Genomic DNA, 16,443 nt, shown 5'->3' on the forward strand with positions numbered 1-16,443 from the left:
CATCGTCTTTCTCCATAGTGAACACAGATGCAAAAAATTCATTTAAAAGCCCGCCTACATCATCTGGCTCTACACACAGATTGCCACTTTGGTCCCTAATGGGCCCTACCCTTTCCCTGGTTATCCTCTTGCCCTTAATATACTTATAAAACATCTTAGGATTTTCCTTTATTTTGCTCGCCAGTGTTATTTCATGGCCCCTCCTCGCCCTCCTAATTTCTTTTTTAAGTATGCCCCTGCACATTTTATACTCCTCTAGGGCTTCTTCCGTCTTTAGTCTTTTGTAACTGCCAAAAGCCCCCCTTTTATTTCTAATGCATTTTTGTATATCCCTTGTCATCCAAGGTTCCCTTTGCTTCTTGGTCCCACCCTTGACCTTTACAGGAACATGTTGGCGTTGTACTCTCTCTATTTCCCTTCTGAAAGTCTCCCACTGTTTTGATGTGGATTTTCCTATAAGTAGCTGCTCCCAGTCCACTTTGGCCAGATCCTGCCTTATCATATTAAAATCGGCCTTCCCCCAATTTAGAACCCTTATTTCCGGGCCGTCTTTGTCTTTTTCCATGACCACCTTAAATCTCACCGAATTATGGTCACTGTCGCCAAAATGCTCTCCTACTGATACTTCCACCACTTGCCCGGCTACATTCCCCAGAATTAGGTCCAGTACCGCCCCCTCTCTTGTAGGACTTTCTACATGTTGGCTCAAAAAGCTCTCCTGGATGCACTTTAAGAATTCTGCACCCTCTAAGCCTTTCACACTCTGACTATCCCAATTTATATTGGGGAAGTTGAAATCCCCCACTATTATTACCCTATTATTTTCACACTTCTCTGAGATTTGCCTACATGTCTGTTCCTCTATCTCCCCCTGACTGTTTGGGGGCCTATAGTACACTCCCAGCAAAGATGTCTTTTAATCGTTCCGGTATGACGTCATCATCATTTTTTTCCTTACTGGTCACCGTCAGTGCCTGAATGGAGTGCCAGTCTAAACGTATTTTCCTGATCCATTCACGTCCCAACAGCGGTGGACCACCATCTTGTAGAACGTATAAATACAACTTCTGTATTTCCTTGCCGTTGTATACAACAGGTGAAGCGCCTCAATAACTTAAAGACTCAAAGTTAACTGAATAAAACAAGGCTTTTATTAGCAAAGAAAGATGCCTGTGCTTCACCTAGCTTTCTGCTGTTCTGCTGCAAGACAAGCCTGGGCTTGTCTTAAGTAGGGCCAGGTATGGGCGGAGCCGACACACAAAGGGGGCGGTGCACTATACACAATACAAGGTAAAACACCGGAGCAGGCAATACAATATATGTAGTTAACTACAGAGTCTGATGAATGACATATTTCATCACAACAGGCACCCTTATTTTTCCTTTGGGGTATACTTTCTGCCCCGTATATGTTTTAAAGATAATGGATGTGTCTTTTAAAGGTATATGCGGAAATAGCCGCTCGTAATCCCGTCGATTTATGACAGTCAGAGCTGATCCTGTATCTAGCTCCGTTTTAACTGGGGACCCTGCTATTGTGAGGGTAACCCAAATGGTCTGGTAATCTTCTTTGGCAATTACATTATGTAATTTGAGAGAGCTTAGTCTCTTGTTTCCGGAGTCGCTATCGCTCTTCTGGTCTTCGGAGCTACTGTCCGTCATCATTTGTACCTTTCTGTGCTTTTCCTTATTGATTTTTTTTCTGTTAGTGGATTTTTTGTTTCCAGATCGGCATACCCGTGTAATGTGTCCCATCTTTCCGCATTGCATGCATGCTTTGTCCTTGAACCAGCAGTCCCTCTGGTCATGGGTGGATCTGCCGCAGCGATAACATCTCTCGAAACCCCGTGTCATTTCATGGGTGCCGACGTCCTGTGGCTTTTGCTGTATCTCTGCAGCTCCTCTTGCACTGAAAGCCTTGTCCAGTGTCAAATCTTTCTCAGAAAGTAGCCTTTTTTGTGTTCCTTCACTTAGGAGACCGCAGACGACTTTGTCTCGTAGAGAATCTGCCAGTCCTGCCCCGAATTGGCAGTGTAGGGTATCAACAATCTCCTTAAAATTTTTGTCCATCGGTTCGGCTGGAGTGATTAAGTTTCGTAACAGCTTGTATGTCTTTGCGCCCATTAGATTTAGAAGTACTGAAGCTTTTTTTCATCTTCTATTCCATTTGCGGCGCAATATACCTCCACTCTTTCCACATGTGGTCCAATCCTCTATCTAGTTATCAAAAGCATCAATATTGCCAGACTTAGGCATCCTAGAAAAAAAATGGCGCTTCCCGCACTTTTCTTTCTTTTCTGCAGAAAAGATATGGCACTTCCCGCGCTTCCCCGCCGCTGCTGCCGATGACAACGCTGTTTCCCGCGGTTTCCGTTCTTTTTATTTATTTATTTACAGTTGGAGAGTCGTTCCCGCCGGACTCTCTCTCTAGGTCTGAACGCCGACCTGCTTGCAGCGCCGGCCGTCTCCCGAGTGCTCCCTCCCCGTCTGTCACTGCTTGCCTCCGCCTTCGCTGCTTGGCCTAGCTGCAGAGTTACCCCCCTGCACTTTCTATACTCCTCTAGGGCTTCCACTGTTTTTAGTCCTTTGTATCTGCCAAAAGCCTCCCTTTTTTTCCTAATCCATTCTTGTATATCCCTTGACATCCAAGGTTCCCTGGGCTTGTTGGTCTTCAAGGAGGAAAGGGAGGCGGAGAGGTTTAGGCAGGGAATTCCAGAGCTTAGGACCCAGGCAACAGAAAGCACGGCCGCCAATGGTTGAGCGATTATAATCAGGGATTCACAAAAGGGCAGAACTAGAAGAGTGCAGATATCTCGGGTGGGTTGTGGGGCTGCAGGAGATTAGAGAGCTAGGAAGGGGTGAGGGCAAGGAGGGATTTGAAAACAAGGATGAGAATTTTAAAATTGAGGTGTTGCTTAACTGGGAGCCAATGTAGGTCAGCGAGCACAGGGGTGATGGGCGAACGGGTCTTGGTGCGAGTTAGGACACGGGCAGCCGAGTTTTGGATGACCTCAAGTTTATGTAGGGTGGATTGTGGGAGGCCAGCCAGGAGTGTGTTGGAATGGTCAAGTCTAGAGGTAACAAAGGCATGGATGAGGGTTTCAGCAGTGGATGAGCTGAGGCAAGGGCGGAGACGGGCGATGTTACGGAGGTGGAAGTAGGCGGTCTTTGTTATGCTGCGGATATGTGGTCGGAAGCTCATTTCAGGGTCAAATATGACACCAAGGTTGCGAACAATGTGGTTCAGCCTCAGACAGATGTTAGGGAGAGGGATGGAGTCGGTTGCTAGGGAACGGAGTTTGTGGCGGGGACCGAAAACAATGGCTTCGGTCTTCCCAATATTTAATTGGAGAAAATTTCTGCTCATCCAGAGCTGAATGTCGGACAAGCAGTCTGACAATTTAGAGACAGTGGAGGGGTCGAGAGAAGAGGTAGTGAGGTAGAGCTGGGTGTCATCAGCGTACATGTGGAAACTGACGCTGTGTTTTCGGATGATGTCTCCAAGGGGCAACATGTAGATGAGAAATAGGAGGGGCCAAGGATAGATCCTTGGGGGACACCAGAGGTAACGATGCGGGAGTGGGAAGAGAAGCCGTTGCAGGTGATTCTCTGGTTACGATTAGATAGATAAGAATGGAACCAGGCGAGTGCAGTCCCACCCAGCTGGACGATGGTGGAGAGGCGATGGAGAAGGATGGAGTGGTCAACCGTGTCAAAGGCTGCAGACAAGTCAAGGAGGACGAGGAGGGATAGTTTACCTTTGTCACAGTCACAAAGGATGTCATTTGTGACTTTGATGAGAGCCGTTTCGGTACTGTGGCAAGGGTGGAAAACTGATTGGAGGGATTCAAACATGGAGTTGCGGAAGCAATTAAAATCGGGGATGTGCAAGAAGCCAGAATTGGAGGAGCGCAGATATCTCGGCGGGGTTGTGGGGCTGGAGGAACTTACAGAGATAGGGAGTGGTGAGGCCATGGAGGGATTTGAAAAAGGATGAGAATTTTAATCCCACTGTTTAGGATGCAAGATCTCCAGCTGAAAACACACTAACCTCCCACCCAAACAGCTGCTACTGCACAACCCCAGCTGCCTGCTCGCTGTTAAACTCAACACGACAATAAAACACCCCCAGCAACAGTTTTAAAAAGCAACTATTAATAGGAACTCTCAACAAGACAGCACTTTCAGGAGTAAAAGACACTGGGTGTGCACCGAGGAGGAGGAGGAGGAGGGGAAAACAGAAGAGGGACCATTGAATTCGAGAGGGTTTGGGGAGGTTTTTGAAAGTTGGAAGGAGAAGGCAAGATATAGGGAACTGCACAGAGTTCCAGAGGTCAGGAACATTGAGGCCAACTGAGAGACCATCCTCAGTGGAATGGAGGGTGCAAGGATCAAGGAGAGGACTGGGGTTAGAGGAGTACGGAGAGGGGGAATGGGAGAGCGGGGTTAGAGGAGTACGGAGAGGGGGAATGGGAGAGCGGGGTTAGAGGAGTACGGAGAGGGGGAATGGGAGAGCGGGGTTAGAGGAGTACGGAGAGGGGGAATGGGAGAGCGGGGTTAGAGGAGTACGGAGAGGGGGAATGGGAGAGCGGGGTTAGAGGAGTACGGAGAGGGGGAATGGGAGAGCGGGGTTAGAGGAGTACGGAGAGGGGGAATGGGAGAGCGGGGTTAGAGGAGTACGGAGAGGGGGAATGGGAGAGCGGGGTTAGAGGAGTACGGAGAGGGGGAATGGGAGAGCGGGGTTAGAGGAGTACGGAGAGGGGGAATGGGAGAGCGGGGTTAGAGGAGTACGGAGAGGGGGAATGGGAGAGCGGGGTTAGAGGAGTACGGAGAGGGGGAATGGGAGAGCGGGGTTAGAGGAGTACGGAGAGGGGGAATGGGAGAGCGGGGTTAGAGGAGTACGGAGAGGGGGAATGGGAGAGCGGGGTTAGAGGAGTACAGAGAGGGGGAATGGGAGAGCGGGGTTAGAGGAGTACGGAGAGGGGGAATGGGAGAGCGGGGTTAGAGGAGTACGGAGAGGGGGAATGGGAGAGCGGGGTTAGAGGAGTACGGAGAGGGGGAATGGGAGAGCGGGGTTAGAGGAGTACGGAGAGGGGGAATGGGAGAGCGGGGTTAGAGGAGTACGGAGAGGGGGAATGGGAGAGCGGGGTTAGAGGAGTGGAGGGAGCGAGGGAGGGAATGGGAGACCGGGGTTAGAAACATAGAAGATAGGAGCAGGAGTAGGCCATTCGGCCTGTCGAGCCTGCTCCACCATTCAATGCGATCATGGCTGATCATCCAAATTCAGTACCCTGTCCCTGCCTTCTCTCCATACCCCTTGATCCCTTTAGCCTTAAGAAATATATCCAACTCCTTCTTGAATATATTTAATGAATTGGCCTCCACTGCCTTCTGTGGTAGAGAATTCCACAGGTTCACCACTCTCTGGGTGAAGAAATTCCTCCTCATTTCTGTCCTAAAAGGCTTACCCCTTATCCTTAGACTGTGACCCCTGGTTCTGGATTCCCCGACCATCGGGAACATCCCACCTGCCTCTAGTCTGTCCAGTCCTGTTAGAATTTTATAAGTTTTAATGAGATCCCCTCTCATTCTTCTAAACTCCAGCGAGTACAAGCCCAATCGACCCAATCTCTCCTCATACGTCATTCCTGCCATCCCAGGTATCAGCCTGGTGAATCTTCGCTGAACTCCTTCCATGGCAAGAATATCCTTCCTCAGATAAGGCGACCAAAACTGCACACAATACTCAAGGTGTGGTCTCACCAAGACCCTGTACAACTGCAGCAAGACATCCTTGTTCCTGTACTCGAACCCTCTCGCTACGAAGGCCAACATACCATTTGCCTTCTTAACCTTCACAAGGACACCCAGGACTCGTTATACTTCCCCTTCTCCCAATCTATTGCCATTCATATAATAATCTGCCTTCCTGTTTTTGACACCAAAGTGGATAACCTCACATTTATCCACATTATATTGCATCTGCCATGCTTCTGCCCAATCACCCAACCTGTCCAAATCATCCTGTAGTTTCTCGGCATCCTCCTCACAGCACACACGCCCAACCCAGCTTTGTGTCGTCTGCAAATTTGGAGATATTACATCTAGTTCCCTTGTCTAGATCATTAATATATATTGTGAATAGCTGGGGTCCAAGGACCGATCCCTGTGGTACCCCACGAGTCACTGACTGCCACTCGGAAAAAGACCCGTTTATTGCAACTCTTTGCTTTCTATCTGCCAACCAGTTCTCTATCCAAGTCAATACCTTGCCCCCAATCCCGTGGCCTAGAAATTCATTAAGGCGCTGCCAGCTTTGCGCCCAGTTAACGCCTAAAGAGTGATTTTGCGCCAAAAATGAGTTTGTGCAGATATTCAGCGCAGCGGTATTGGCGGCGGTAGCCGTTAGCGCTGCGCCGGCACCGATGACGTCATCGGTGTGCGCAGTGCCCCGGAACCGCCCCGATCCCCATATTTAGTAGCGGCCGCCTCCTCCGAAGCGGCCGCAAACAGCGACCAGAAAACGGGGGCCGTGCTGAATCCTTAGTGGGGCGCTTTAAAGGGGAAGGTGCGGCCGGCCGCTTTTTCGGCGGCCGCCTGCTCGCACCTCCTTCCCCGGCCTCCTCCACCACCCCCCCCCGCGGCATTGCCGGCTGGTTTGCGGGAGCCCGGCACTTCTCCGTTGTGCCGGGCTCTTTTGCCGGCACTCGCGATCGGGGCTCCGGCTGTTGCAGGCACCTCCCCCTTAAGAGGAGGAGGAGGAGGCCTGCAGTACCGCAGCCTGCCGCACCGCATCGGGTGGCGCAGCGGCGCCAAGAGCGCTGATATTCAGTGTCAGCGCCCCAAGCGGAGGCGGGCACACCCTGGTATAGCGCCCGTTTCCGAATTGGGGCGCTAACAATGAATATCTGACGATCGCTATAGGCTTCCCGCCCAGCGCTAACTTCTGGGCGCTAGCCAGCTGGCGGGGCCATAGTGAATTTCTAGGCCCATGTGCCTTAACTTTACACGCTAATCTCTTATGCGGGACCTTATCGAAAGCCTTCTGAAAGTCCAAATACACCACATCCACTGGTTCTCCCTTATCTATTTTACCAGTTACATCCCCAAAAAAATTCCAGTAGATTAGTCGGAGCGCGATTTACCTTTTGTAAATCCATGTTGACTTTGTCCGATCCTGCACTGTTTTCCAAGTGCTCTGCTATTACATCTTTTATAATGGACTCTAGCATTTTCCCACTGCCGATGTCAGGCTTACCGGTCTGTAATTAGGGGAGAGGGGGGAGCGAGGGAATGGGAGAGCGGGGTTAGAGGAGAGGAGGGAGCGAGGGAATGGGAAGTGGGGGTTAGAGGAGAGGAGGGAGCGAGGGAATGGGGGAGCGAGGTTAGAGGAGGTGGGAGAGGGGGAGAGGAGGTAGAGGAGGGGAGGGAGGGGGGAGGGAGGGGGGAGGGGAGGGAGGGGGGAGGGAGGGGGGAGGGAGGTTAGAGGAGGGGGGAGGGAGGGGGGAGGGAGGGGGGAGGGGGGAGGGAGGGGGGAGGGAGGGGGGAGGGAGGTTAGAGGAGGGGGGGAGGGAGGGGGAGGGAGGGGGAGGGAGGGGGGAGGGAGGGGGGAGGGAGGGGGGAGGGAGGGGGGAGGGAGGGGGAGGGGAGGGGGGGGGAGGGAGGGGGGGGAGGGAGGGGGAGGGAGGGAGGGGGAGGGGGGAGGAGGGAGGGGGGAGGGAGGGAGGGGGGGGAGGGAGGGAGGGAGGGAGGGAGGGAGGGGGGAGGGAGGGGGGTGGGGGGAGGGAGTGGGGGAGGAGGGAGGGGAGAGGGAGGGGAGAGGGAGGAGCGAGGGAATGGGAGAGCGGGGTTAGAGAGGAGGGAGCGAGGGAATGGGAGAAGTCCAGTATGATACATACACACTGACGAAAGGTCATCGACCTGAAACGTTAACTCCAGTTTCTCTCTCCACAGATGCTGCGAGACCGGCTGAGTGTTTGCAGCATTCTCGGTTTTTAGTTATGAGCGACACACAGCTGTGTTGGCAGAGATGGGCCTGAGATTCGATTCCCTCCACCTCCCAATACGCTGCGGAAACTCGCAACTGAGAAATGGCTCTTGGGCAACGTCCCAGAGCGCACTGCTGCAAGGACCGCCACCTTCAGGAGCGAAGGCAGAAAGCCGCGGGAACTTTGCAGGCTCCTTCTCCTGTCTCCAACCCTCTGCCTGGGCTAACTGTGCCCGAGTGAGGCAGAGGCCAAATCACTCCCAGGTCCCCATTCCCTCAGTCACCTGCCCGCTGGATAGGGCCATGATCGCAGCTCAGGGACGGTCTCGTCCTCTCGACAGGCAGTGCCTCACCTTTGCTCAGCATTCCCAACACTCCCTAAAACACTGCTGCAGAGAACTGAGGTGTCAGCTGTGGCTCAGCGGGCAGCACCCTCGCCTCTGAGTCAGAAGGTCGTGGGTTCAAGTCCCACCCCAGAGACGTGAGCTCCTGATCTGACGCTCCAGTGCAGTGCTGAGGGAGTGCTGCTCTGTCAGATGAGACGTTAAACCGAGGCCCCGTCTGCTCCCTCAGGTGGACGTAAAAGATCCCATGGCCACTATTAGAAGACGAGCAGGGGAGTTCTCCTCGGTGTTCTGGCCAATGTTTATCCCTCAATCAACATCACTAAAAATACAGATTATCTGGTCATTTTGTCTGCTGTTTGTGGGATCTTGCGGTGCGCAAATTGGCTACTGCGTTTCTTACATTACATTACAACAGCGACCACACTTCAGAAAGTACTTCATTGGCTGTAAAGCACTTTGGGATGTCTGGAACACGTGAAAGGCGCTGTATAAATGCAAGTCTTTTCTTTCATTCTAGAATGAACTCAAGACACGAGAAGACAAACATTCTTATGATCTCCGCTCCTTTGGGCCACTTATTATGTTGCCCTGGCAACATGGCTGCAATGGGCCGAGGTCTGGCAATCCGCAGTAATGTTGCAAAACTAGCCAGTACTTACAAAAATACCACCAAAGTCTTTGGCCAGGTTAGTCTGAAAGATGTAGCGAATGTCTCCAGGGCTCAGAACTTGGAAATATAAATATTCATTGACTCCCAGACCTGTATTAAGGAGTAAAAAAACACATCAAACACAAGAGACGAGCATCAATCGACCCAACCTATTGAGAGCTTATTCCAGGAGGACAAGGGGACACGAGCCGAAACGGTGGAAGAGTCAAACTCGACCGGATGTTGGGCGGTTTCTCGTCCCCCCCACCATACACACACACACCCCTCCCCCCACCCCACCACTCAATTTACAATTCACAATTCAAATCGCTTTATTGGCATAAGGTACATCTTATGTTGCCAAAGCATCAAAATACATTTATGGTTGAACACATAAACGCGGTTCTATTCATACAGTTTATAAATATACATTCGCCTTGTTTGTATATATTCTTGTCTTAGTTTACTGGTTGTCCCTCTGTTCATGGCAAGCTGTAACATAGTGTGCCGCCAGTGTTACACAGCTTCTCTCCTCCCCCAGTAGGAAAGGGAGTTTTTGGTTGTCATTCAGATTTCTGAATTCAGGGCATATTTGGGAGAATTTTTGGTAGAAATTCTCCCTGATGTCCTGATATTTTCCACAGGCTGTGAGGAAGTGCATCTCTGTCTCAACTACTCCCAGACTGCAGTGAGAGCATATCCTGTCTTCTCTTGGCAGCCTGGTCTGCCTGTGTCTGCCTTTTTCGATCGCTAGGCTATGTTCGCTAAGTCTGTACCTTGTCAAGGTTCTTCTCAGTTTGTTATCCTTTACCATGGTCAGGTAATCAGCTATGTTGTATTGTCTGTTTAGGGCCAAGTAGCAATTGAGTTTGCTTTGGGTTTTTGTTGTTTCTGCCCAATATGTCAGATATTTTTCCTTTTGCTTAGCGACGATTGTGTTGGGTCAAATTCTTTGTGTTACCCTGTCACTGTCCTGGGACTGGTTATTGTTAGTGTTGTTAGTAGTTACTTCACTGAGTCCCAGGACTAGTTGACTGAGGGTATTTTTCTTTATGGTCAGCTCTTGGCATTTCAGGGCGTCGTAGTGATAGCATTGGGGGTTGCTCATTTGTAGGTGATTCCAAAATTTGGTGGCTCTTTTTTGGATAGTGATTATTAATGGATATTGGCCTAGTTCCGCCCTGCATGCATTGTTTACTGTTTTCCTTTGAGTCCGGAGGATACTTTTACAGAATTCTGCATGTAGGATCTCAATTGGGTGTTTGTCCCATTTTGCAAATTCTTGTTGTGTTAGCGGTCCCCAGACCTCACTGCCATAGAGTGCAATTGGTTCAATTACTGATTTGTCTCCCACCCCCACCACTCCCCCACCCCTGCGCCTCCCCACCCACAATTCACAATTCAAATCGCTTTATTGGCATGATAAGTTACATCTTATGTTGCCAAAGCATCAAAATACATTTATGGTTTAGCACATAAACGCAGTTCTATTCAGTGTATAAACAGGTATATCCCTGAGTGTATAAATATACATTCGCATTGTTTATATATATTCTTTTCTTAGTTTACTGGTTGTCCCTCTGTTCATGGCAAGCTGTAACATAGTGTGCCGCCAGTGTTATACAGCTTCTCTCCTCTCCCAGTAGGAATGGGAGTTTTTGGTTGTCATTCAGATTTCTGAAATCAGGGCATATTTGTGAGAATTTTTGGTAGAAATTCTCCCTGATGCCCTGATATTTTCCGCAGGCTGTGAGGAAGTGCATCTCTGTCTCCACTACTCCCTGACTGCAGTGAGAGCATATCCTGTCTTCTCTTGGTAGCCTGGTCTGCCTGTGTCTGCCTTTTTCGATCGCTAGGCTATGTTCGCTAAGTCTGTACCTTGTCAAGGTTCTTCTCAGTTTGTTATCCTTTACCATGGTCAGGTAATCAGCTATGTTGTATTGTCTGTTTAGGGTCAAGTAGCAATTGAGTTTGCTTTGGGTTTTTGTTGTTTCTGCCCAATATGACAGATATTTTTCCTTTTGCTTAGCGACGATTGTGTTGGGTCGAATTCTTTGTGTTACCCTGTCACTGTCCTGGGGCTGGTTATTGTTAGTAGTTACTTCACTGAGTCCCAGGACTAGTTGACTGAGGGTATTCTTCTTTATGGTCAGCTCTTGGCATTTCAGGGCGTCGTAGTGATAGCATTGGGGATTGCTCATTTGTAGGTGATTCCAAAATTTGGTGGCTCTTTTTTGGATAGTGATTATTAATGGATATTGGCCTAGTTCCGCCCTGCATGCATTGTTTACTGTTTTCCTTTGAGTCCGGAGGATACTTTTACAGAATTCTGCATGTAGGATCTCAATTGGGTGTTTGTCCCATTTTGCAAATTCTTGTTGAGTTAGCGGTCCCCATACCTCACTGCCATAGAGTGCAATTGGTTCAATTACTGATTTGAAAATTTTGAGCCAAATGCTAATTGGGATTTCTATTTGGATTGATTTTTTGATGGCATAGAAAGCCCTTCTTGCTTTCTCTTTCAGTTCATTCACAGCCAGTTTGAAGTTTCCCGTAGAACTGATTTTTAAGCCCAAGTATGTGTAGTTAGTGGTTTGTTCAATTTTGGTTGTTCCTACTGTGAAATTTATTTTGGGTCCCTGATGTTTGGATCTTTGCTGGAACACAAGGACTTTGGTTTTTTGGGGATTTATTGTCAGGGCCCAAGTCTGGCAGTACGACTCCAGCAGGTCCAGGTTTTGCTGTAGCCCCTCTTTAGTAGGTGACAGCAGAACCAGGTCGTCTGCATAGAGGAGGAATTTAACCTTGGATTCATATAGGGTGAGGCCGGGTGCTGTAGATTGTTCAAGTAGTTTTGCCAATCCATTTATGTAAATATTAAAGAGTGTCGGTGAGATTGGCGAGCCCTGCGTCACCCCCCGCCCCTGTGGGAAGTATTTTGTTTGTTTGTCTCCAATTTTAACTGCACATTTGTTGTTTGTATACATTGATTTAATTACATCATATGTTTTCCCTCCTACCCCACTTTCGATAAGTTTCAGGAATAAACCGTCATGCCAGATGGAGTCGAAAGCCTTCTGGAAATCTACAAAGCATGCGTAGATTTTGCTTTTGTTATGGTGAACGTGTTTGTCAATTAGGGTCTGTAGGGTGAAGATATGATCGGATGTTCTGTAGTTTGGCAGGAATCCAATTTGGCTTTTACTCAAGACATTGTGCTCCTCAAGGAAGTTTATAAGTCTTTTGTTTATGATGCTACAGAATACCTTCCCCAGGTTACTGTTTACACAGATGCCTCGATAGTTGTTTGGGTCGATTTTGTCCCCACTTTTGTATATGGGCGTTATGAGTCCTTTGTTCCAGATATCAGGGAAATAACCGACACTCAGAACCAAGTTGAAGAGTTTTAGGATAGCCAGTTTCATTTTGTTGTCTGTGTGTTTAATCATCTCGTTTAGTATGCCGTCTGTCCCGCAGGCTTTTCCTGGTCGCAGGTCCTTGAGTTTTTCAAGAAGTTCTTTTTCTGTTATTATGGCGTCCAGCGGGTTTTGGTTATCTTTTATGGCCATTTCTAGCTTTTCCAGTTTTTTGCATATTTGGTGTTGCTCTGGTCTTAGTGTGTTTTTCTGGTATAATTTTTCAAAGTGGTTTACCCATGTGTCCCCATTATGAATGGCCAAATCGTCGTGTTGTTTTTTGTGTAGTGTTTTCAAGTTTTCCCAGAAACAATTGGAATCAATGGATTCCTCCATGGAGCTGAGTGTATTCTTAATATATTGCTCTTTTTTGGTTCTGAGTGTGTTTCTGTATTGTGTTAGTGTCTGACAATAAGTAAGGCGTAGTTCCTCGTTTTCTGGATGTCTGTGTTTTTGGTTTGATATTTTTCTAAGTTTTTTCCTCATGTTATGGCAATCTCGGTCAAACCATTTTTCATAGTTTTTTGTTTTGGGTTTGTTCTTGCGAGCTTTCAAGTTTGCATTTGTTGCCAAATTATCAAAAATATTGTTTAGTTTACTAACTGCCCGGTTTACGCCTTCTTTATTGTGAGTGTATATGTTATCCAGAAAGGTGTCTAAGAGAGCTTGAGTTGATGCGTTGCTAATTGTTTTCTGGTATTTTTCCGTGTCGTTTTTGGCCCATCTGTACGATTTTTTGGTGTTGTACAGTTTACTGGGTTGTGTTTCTATGTTGTTTGTTTCTGTCTTTTTGAGGAACATAGTAATTTGACTGTGATCTGACAGTGTTGTTTGTATGCTCTGAAAGAGGATGGGTCTAAGTCTGTAATCATATAGTCTACTGTGCTGCAGCCAAGAGGTGAGCAATAGGTCGATCTTCCTAGGAGGTCTCCTCCCCCCTCTCCAAATCTCCCCCCCACCCCTCCTCAGTTCTGCCCCTCCGACAGTGCGGCGCTCCCTCAGCACTGCACCTCCGACAATGCGGTACTCCCTTAGCCTGGATCACGAGCTCAAGTCTCTGGAGTGGGACTTGAACCCACAACCTTCTGACTCAGAGACGAGAGGGTGCTACCCACTGACCCAGGGTGACACCTAAAGTACAGGATTGGACTGTCAACCTGCTGACGACCTTAGAGATGAGAGTGCAACCATTGAGCCAGACTGACAGCTGCACTGGGATGCAATTGCCAACAGCCTCCCCTTGCTGCTTTAACCCAAAACCCAAGGCTCAGAGTCCATCAGATCTGTCAAACTCCCTGATTCTGGGTCGGAAGCCTTTGCCTTGCAAATGGGTTCTCACTTTTCCAGGCCCCTGCGTTTTAATCTTGTTAAAATGTCGAATGCAATAAACAGAGCCGGTTGTATTAACTCACCTGCAGTCACCAGCGACCGCTGCAGCAGGACGAGGACCAGGAACCAGCCGCACACAAGCTGCCACATCCTCCCCCCTACAGCCGCTGTCAATCAGCCGCCGGGCTCCCGGGGGCCAATGCCCGCCCCACCTCGCTTCCCATTGGATAAAGGCGCACCGCCCGCATTTCCCATTGGTCGGATCCACTGCCAATCACCAACACGCCTCTCCTCATTGGTCAGGTCAAAGGAGAGCGCTTTCCCATTGGACAAGAGGACTGCCAATCAGTGCAAGGTCGTTCTGTTCTCCCCCGACCCTGATTGGACTAGTGACAGACAATGGGCTGAATTATGATTGGTCAGCTTCACTGTCCATCATATGCATACTCTGCTAGGATTCGACAATATAATGTCAATCGCAGCAGGTGATTTGCTGGTTACGCTGTCAGTCACAGGAGACCACGCCCTCACCCTTAAAATTCTAGTAAGAATTCACACAACACCAGGTTATAGTCCAACAGCTATTAAAATTCTAGCCAATGGGTCCTGAGGATTCAAGGTACCTGTGGCCCTTGTCCCTCTCAGGACCAGGTACCCCTAACCTGGGGGGCATTTACTCCCCCACCATTAGCCCTGCCCCCTCAAACCCCGGTCCTACCCCTAACCCTCTTAGAATCAGAGAAATTTACAGCACAGAAGGAGGCCATTCAGCCCATCGTGTCCGTGCCGGCCGACAAAGAGCTCTCCAGCCTAATCCCACTTTCCAGCTCTTGGTCCGTAGCCCTGCAGGTTACGGCACTTCAAGTGCATATCCAAGTACTTTTTAAAGAAAGACTTACATTTATAGAGCGCCTTTCACGACCACCGGACGTCTCAAAGCGCTTTACAGCCAATGAAGTACTTTTTTTTTGGTGTGTAGTCGCTTGTAATGTGACGAGGGTTTCTGCCTCTTCTTCTTCTCAGGCAGTCCCTCGGAACCGAGGATGACTTGCTTCCACATAAAAAATGAGTTCTCAGGTGACTGATGAGTCCAATGCGGGACCTGCAGTCTCTCTCACAGGTGGGGCAGACGCTGGTTGAAGGGGCGGGTGGGCTGCTTGGGTTGACGTGCACTCCTTGCGCTGCCTGCGCTTGCTCCCGGCGAAGAGACTCAAGGTGTTCGGCGCCTTCCTGGATGCTTTTCCTCCACTTTGTGCGGTCTTGGGCCAGGGATTCCCAGGTGTCAGTGGGGATACATAGATACATAGATACATAGAAGATAGGAGCAGGAGTAGGCCATTCGGCCCTTCGTGCCTGCTCCGCCATTCGATGAGATCATGGCTGATCTTTTAATTCAGTATCCCGTCCCCGCCTTCTCTCCGTAACCCTTAACCCCTTTTGCCCGTAGAAATATATCTAATTCCCTCTTAAATATATTTAATGAGCTGGCGTACACTGCCCTCTGTGGCAATGAGTTCCACAGGTTCACCACTCTCTGAGTGAAGAAATTCCCCCTCATCTCTGTCCTAAATGGTTTAGCCCTTATCCTTAAATTATGTCCTCTAGTTCTGTTCTCACCCGCCAAGGGAAACATTCCTTCTGCATCCAGTCTGTCTAGACCTGTCAGAATTTTATACACTTCTATGAGGTCCCCTCTCAATCTTCTAAACTCCAGTGTGTACATCCCTAAACTACATAGTCTCTCCTCATAGGTCATTCCCGCCATTCCTGGTATCAGCCTGGTGAATCGCCGCTGCACCCCCTCCATGGCAAGAACATCCTTCCTCAGATGAGGCGACCAAAACTGTACACAGTACTCGAGGTGTGGTCTCACCAGTGCCCTGTACAGCTGCAGCAAGGTATCCCTGTTCCTGTATTCTAACCCTTTTGCTATGAAGGCCAGCATACCGTTTGCCTTCTTGACCGCCTGTTGCACCTGCATGCTCGCCTTCAGTGACTGGTGTACAAGAACACCCAGGTCTCTCTGTACTTCCCCCTCTCCCAATCTATTGCCATTTAAATAATAATTTGCCCTCCCGTTCCTGCACCCAAGGTGGATAACTTCGCACTTGTCCACATTATAGTGCATCTGCCATTTATCCGCCCAATCGCCCAGTCTGTCCAAATCGCTCTGGAGCTTCCTGGTCTCTTCCTCTGAGCCCACCCCCCCTCCTAGTTTAGTGTCGTCTGCAAATTTGGAAATGCTGCATCCGACTCCCTGATCCAGGTCATTAATGTAAATTGTGAACAGCTGGGGGCCCAGGACAGATCCCTGTGGTACCCCACTTGTTACTGCCTGCCATTCAGAAAATGAGCCGTTTATTCCAACTCTCTGTTTTCTATCTGACAGCCAGTTCCCTATCCACGCCAAAACTTTCCCCTTTATCCCATGAGCCTCAATTTTCCATGCTAATCTTTTATGTGGGACCTTATCGAAGGCCTTTTGGAAGTCCAGGTACACCACATCTACTGGCTCTCCCCCATCTATTCTACCAGTTACTCCCTCAAAAAATTCCAATAGATTAGTCAAGCACGATTTACCCTTTGTAAATCCATGTTGACTCTGTCCTATCCTGTCCCCATTTGCTAAGTGCTCCGCTATTTCATCCTTAATGATGGACTCCAGCATTTTGCCCACAACTGATGTAAGGCTTACAGGTCTGTAATTACCTGCTT

At 49.1% G+C, this 16,443-nt stretch overlaps 1 protein-coding gene across 1 annotated transcript in view; it reads right to left on the reverse strand.

Annotated features, from left to right (window-relative positions):
- The window catches only part of LOC147123794 (protease-associated domain-containing protein 1-like), a 28,124-nt gene extending 14,207 nt beyond the window's left edge, over positions 1-13,917 (reverse strand). Inside the window, exons 1-2 of the mRNA XM_085976100.1 lie at positions 13,812-13,917; positions 8,994-9,094 (exon numbers count right to left, since the gene is read on the reverse strand). Coding sequence (XP_085832226.1) covers positions 8,994-9,094; positions 13,812-13,878 — 168 coding nt within the window. The 5' untranslated portion in view covers positions 13,879-13,917. The remainder of the gene's footprint in view (positions 1-8,993; positions 9,095-13,811) is intronic.
- Between the last annotated feature and the right edge of the window lie 2,526 nt (positions 13,918-16,443).

The sequence above is a fragment of the Somniosus microcephalus genome, chromosome 2 (assembly GCF_052327205.1).
Source record: "Somniosus microcephalus isolate GS21.2 chromosome 2, FLI_Smic_1.0, whole genome shotgun sequence".
Taxonomy (NCBI): domain Eukaryota; kingdom Metazoa; phylum Chordata; class Chondrichthyes; order Squaliformes; family Somniosidae; genus Somniosus; species Somniosus microcephalus.